Source organism: Gekko japonicus, unplaced genomic scaffold (assembly GCF_001447785.1).
Source record: "Gekko japonicus isolate JY-2015 unplaced genomic scaffold, Gekko_japonicus_V1.1 scaffold4199, whole genome shotgun sequence".
NCBI classification, from domain to species: Eukaryota; Metazoa; Chordata; class Lepidosauria; order Squamata; family Gekkonidae; genus Gekko; species Gekko japonicus.
The window spans coordinates 50,795-55,380 of record NW_015173263.1 but is presented as its reverse complement, the minus strand read 5'-3'; the positions used below and the strand labels follow the sequence as shown (position 1 = coordinate 55,380).

Below are 4,586 nucleotides of genomic sequence, written 5' to 3'. Positions count from 1 at the left end.
ATGTTTTACTCCCTCTAGTGGTTGATTTGATACCACACAGGTTCATTGCCAGCATATCTCCCTGCAGATTTAAACTGCAGGTTTTTATGCCGGACATAAATCTGTATGATATCGAATCAACCACTAGAGGGAGCAAAACACATGCAGAAAAGGGGGGGATGAAGAAACAGGAACTTACTAGCGAGTAAAATGAGAATGTGGAAAGCCCCTCTGTTTGGGATTGCTCTGTAGATCAACGTTGTAATGGCCTACCTCTGAAACTGTAAGCTCAGCATTTGTCTACCTTATTTGCTCAATACCAACTGTTTGGTTTCTTATCCAAAGCAACTTTTCCTCCTGACTCCTCTAGGTTGTCTCTGATACCAAGGAGTTGGTGAATTCTACAGTCACAGATGTCAAGAACACCGTGATCGGCAGACTATCAGGAATGGTTTACAGGACCAAGGATGCCGTACACGGTAGTGTGAAAACAACCACATCCTTGGTGACCAGCAGTATGAGCATGGTGATGGGAACGAAAATGGGCCAGATGGCCATGAATGGTGTGGACGCCATGCTGGAGAAATCTCATGCCTTTGTGGATCATTACCTCCTTGTCACAGATGATGTGATGGGTAAGAAATCCCTAGAAGACTTGCCCACGTGTGTTGTTTTGATCAAGCCTCTTCAGGTGACTTCGGATATTTACGACACGTACAAAATACAAGAAGCACATGGGAGTTGTATCTGGGCGTATAGCTGATATATCTAAAGTGGGGTTGCAGGCATCTCCCTCTTGTGAAAAGATGATTCCCCCATGAGGAGATTTGTTCGTCTCTGTTACTCACTTTTGAGGTTTCCTTATTCAGAATTACTCATGTGATTTGCCTGAAGAAGAACGTCCACATTTGGCTTCCCTCAAAGTTCCAAACTTTCCCGTCCTCTTCCTAAATAGCAGAACAGAACCCTGATTCAGACCGGGACTCTAGCGTGCAGTTAGTCTTGGTTGTCTGGAGATTGCCAGCTGCTATAACTGGCCACCAGAAAACCAAGATCAGTCCTCCTGGTGAAAATGGCTGCTTCAGAAGGTGGACTGTAGAGCATTACACCTTGCTGAGGCCCCTCCCCTCCCCACCCTTTAACACCCTCCCCCAAATTTCTAGGTATATCCCAAACCAGACCTGGCAACCCTAGTAACGCTTTTTCCCTTCTACCATTTTTCCTGAAAAGACCCAGGAAGATGTTATGTGCCCTATCGGCAGATCACAAAGTGCCCGATGGGACACAGAACAGCTCTGCATGGCCATTTCAGATCAGGAAACTGGTACGATGGAGGATTAAACTTCTCTGACACAGTCCCCATCTGAACAGGGTCCAATACAGCTGCCTTTCAGAAAGAAAATTTCTTTCTTTCTTTCTTTTTCTCTTTCTTTCTTTCTTTCTTTCTTTCTTTCTTTCTTTCTTGATCGTCATGGGGACTGTATAAGATTCTGCCCCCCCACGCCTGTCCAGGAATGAGGGAGGCTTCTTTCCTTCTTTCTTTCTTTCTAGATCGTCATGGGGATTTTGATTCAGATTTTCTCCCAGCTGTTCAAACATACAGGAGGAATCAGCCAGTGGTGAAAGCAGGAAGTCGGAAGGAGTTGTCTTGTACCACCAAGTTTTATATCTGTACTGACATGCAGGCTCTGGGTATCAGGTTCTGGCGTCTTGTTCTGCTTTACAAAGCAGCAAAGCCTGGCTCTAAAGAAAATCTTTTTTCATATATTTATTTATGGGCGTGTGTTGTTTTACAATAGTGATATTTACCACTGAGGAAGGCCCTAAGGGACTGAAACGTGTATGGTCTACTGGTCATAAGACATGCCCACCAATTGTATATGTGAAACTTACAGCTCTGCATGTAAAAAGTTTTAAGGGTCTGATAGTTGGATCTTAAATATTTGTATTTTTATAATAACTTATTTTGTTAGCTTGACCCTTACAAGATAACAAACCCAGAGGAAGTTTCTGAAGTCCAGCATAGTACAGTCAAAGTCAGGGTTTCAGAGTTCATGCCAAGCAGTGTTGTTCAGTCCAAGGTCAGGGTTTCAGAAATCAATCAGGCAGTGTTGGCAGTTCAGCATCTAGTTGCATCCACCCCAAACAGCCTCTCTTGGGAGGCTTTATAACCATCTGCCCAAGCGTCATGCCTCCAGCCAGCTACCCAGGAACAGTCCTGCGAAGACTCATCTTCATTATCAGCAGGCAGCTGGGGCCAAGCCAAGAGGCGTGCACTTCGTCGTCTGACCTGTAACTCAGCTCTCAGCCTTTGTCTTCGACATTCCAAAGCTGCAGGTGATCCCGGAGGGCTGGGAGCTGTCAAATGGCTTTCACCTGCTGAATCGGGGCCGGAGGGTGGAGGTGGTTCTGCACCAGCTGTTGGCTGTTCGTCCTGGCATGCCTGCAGCTCATTTTCCTGCTGGTTGGCTTCTTCCTGCTGATCAGTTTCTGTCAGCTTCAGGATGGCTACACAGGGCCTCTCCTTCTCTGAGGAGACCTCACTATTCGCTGAGCCCTGGCTGACCCATGACAATATCCTAACTTTAGAGCAGAAGTCTGAAGCTTTTTTTACAATTAAAGAGCCAAATGACATCTTCATTTGGAATGAGATATCAATGAAGGGCAGTGAGGCAGTGCTTCTTCCCGGTGTGGGTGGACTTGCCGGACTGGCACTCGCTGGCAAGACTCGCTTGCTGGACTGTGGCACTTGCTGGTGCCTAGGCACTGAGGCACTGAGGGGAGGCGCGAGGTTGGCCCACCGGCAGTCTCTGGGGGGAAGGTGGGAAGCAGGGCTTCTTCTGGGCGGCGTGTGGGCTTTTGGTGGGGCCAAGGCCAGCCAGTCAGAACTCAGAGGTGGCGGCGGTCACCCAGTCAGGGAAGCCACTAGGAGATCATGCAGCCTGCTTTTGGCAGGGGCTGGGGGGCTTTGGCGGGGGGGCCAGTCCTGTTTGGCGCCCCTAGGACCGGCCCGCACTCTAGGCAAATGCCTAGTTCACCTAGTGGGTGAGCCGGCCCTGGCAGTATAAGAAAGCTCATTTGCATAACTGAAACTATTCAAATTAACCATGAATGATAACTGACATGTTGATAATCCATCAAGCTTCTGCATAGTGAACCTGTTAGGAAGCAGCACACACAAGGTCCCACAATGAGTCAGAAACAGAGACAGGTGCACCCAGCATAATTGTTTTTTTTGTTTGTTTGTAGCACGATGCTCGAGCACCTCTGACTCTGCAGTCGAAAACCTCTGCTGCTAGATGGTGCAAACTTTGTTCCGGGCCTGAACACTCATAGAGGTTAATTTGAGTGAAAGAAACCACACCTGTCCCTCAGACGTCTGTCTGAAGAACAAAATGCCTACCCCTTGAGTATTAAACTTGACCATCCCTAGCACAGGGGAACGGGAGCCCTGGATGGGTCAGCAACGGCATCTCCAGAAATGGAGGCGACGCCTGGCAACGTATTCCAATAATTCATCTTCACCCAGCTTGCTATGGTTGCCAGCTCCACCTTGGGATATTCCCGGAGAGATGAGGTGGCGCCTGGGGAGTAGAGTTTGGGAGAAGAGGCGGAACTCATAAGGGCTGTTAATTCTGCAATGACCACCCTCTGAAGCAATCATTTCCTCCAGGGGAACCCATCTCTATGGTCTGGAGATCACCTGCAATTCTAGAACCCAAGGGTCCACCTGGAGGTTGGCAACCCAGCATTTTGCCCATGAGAGCTGGGGATTCTGGAGATGCCCAAGTGCTACTGGCTCACCCTGTCCCCTTTCAGCGTACCTTAAGGCTGTATGTTTTGTTTCAGGTGAACTGCAAGCATGTTGTGATGATGGAGAGACGGCGCCTTTGCAGCAGGAGCAGACCCAGTTAGTAGCCCATGAAGGCTACCTGGCGTGCCTGATTTCCTTGCTGAAAAAACTCCACTGCTACGTTTCCCAGCAGTCTCAGCGCCACACGAGGCATGCCAGCCAAAGCCTCCAAAGAGTCCTAGAAAGCCAATATCTGGTAAGGATACAATTGGAAGGTTACTGGTTCTGGGGGTCCAGATCCTTCTTTAGTTAGTTAGCAGAGTGCACAAGGTTTTAATGCAGCAGTGCTTTGTCCCTAGCCTACCATGTGCTGGCAAGTTTACAAAGTCACACAGAGCCACATTTCAGTTTAAATGAAACTAACGACGACTTTATCCTAGAAATCCATACTTGATAGGGCAGAGTAGGGAAGTAGAGAGAGTTCCTACGCTATCTGGTTAGCAGATGGATGTGGATGCGGAGAGGAGCATCCTGTATCTCCATCTTTTGTGCATGGGAGAGAGAGGGGAGAGAGAGAGAAGAGATGGAAGGAAGTTCCCTTTCCCTAAAGAGTATTGATCAGGGGTCGTTTCATAGAAAAAGAGCTAGGGGAACTCATTAGCATAACTCATTAGCATATGCCATACCCCCTTACATCACCGGAAGTGTGTCATAAGGCCACACACCCTGCCCCCAACGGGCCCGGCCACCGGCCTTGCAGCGCCACTGCCGAGTCCCATGAGGGGCCCGGCGGTGGACCTGCAAGGCTGGCGGG

The 4,586-nt window shown here is 48.7% G+C and overlaps 1 protein-coding gene across 1 annotated transcript in view; it reads left to right on the top strand.

Moving 5' to 3' along the window:
* The window catches only part of LOC107120168 (perilipin-3-like), a 22,117-nt gene that overhangs the window by 15,146 nt on the left and 2,385 nt on the right, over window positions 1-4,586 (top strand). The window contains exons 4-5 of the mRNA XM_015422814.1: window positions 350-614; window positions 3,829-4,028. Of these exons, the coding sequence (XP_015278300.1) occupies window positions 350-614; window positions 3,829-4,028 (465 nt within the window). The remainder of the gene's footprint in view (window positions 1-349; window positions 615-3,828; window positions 4,029-4,586) is intronic.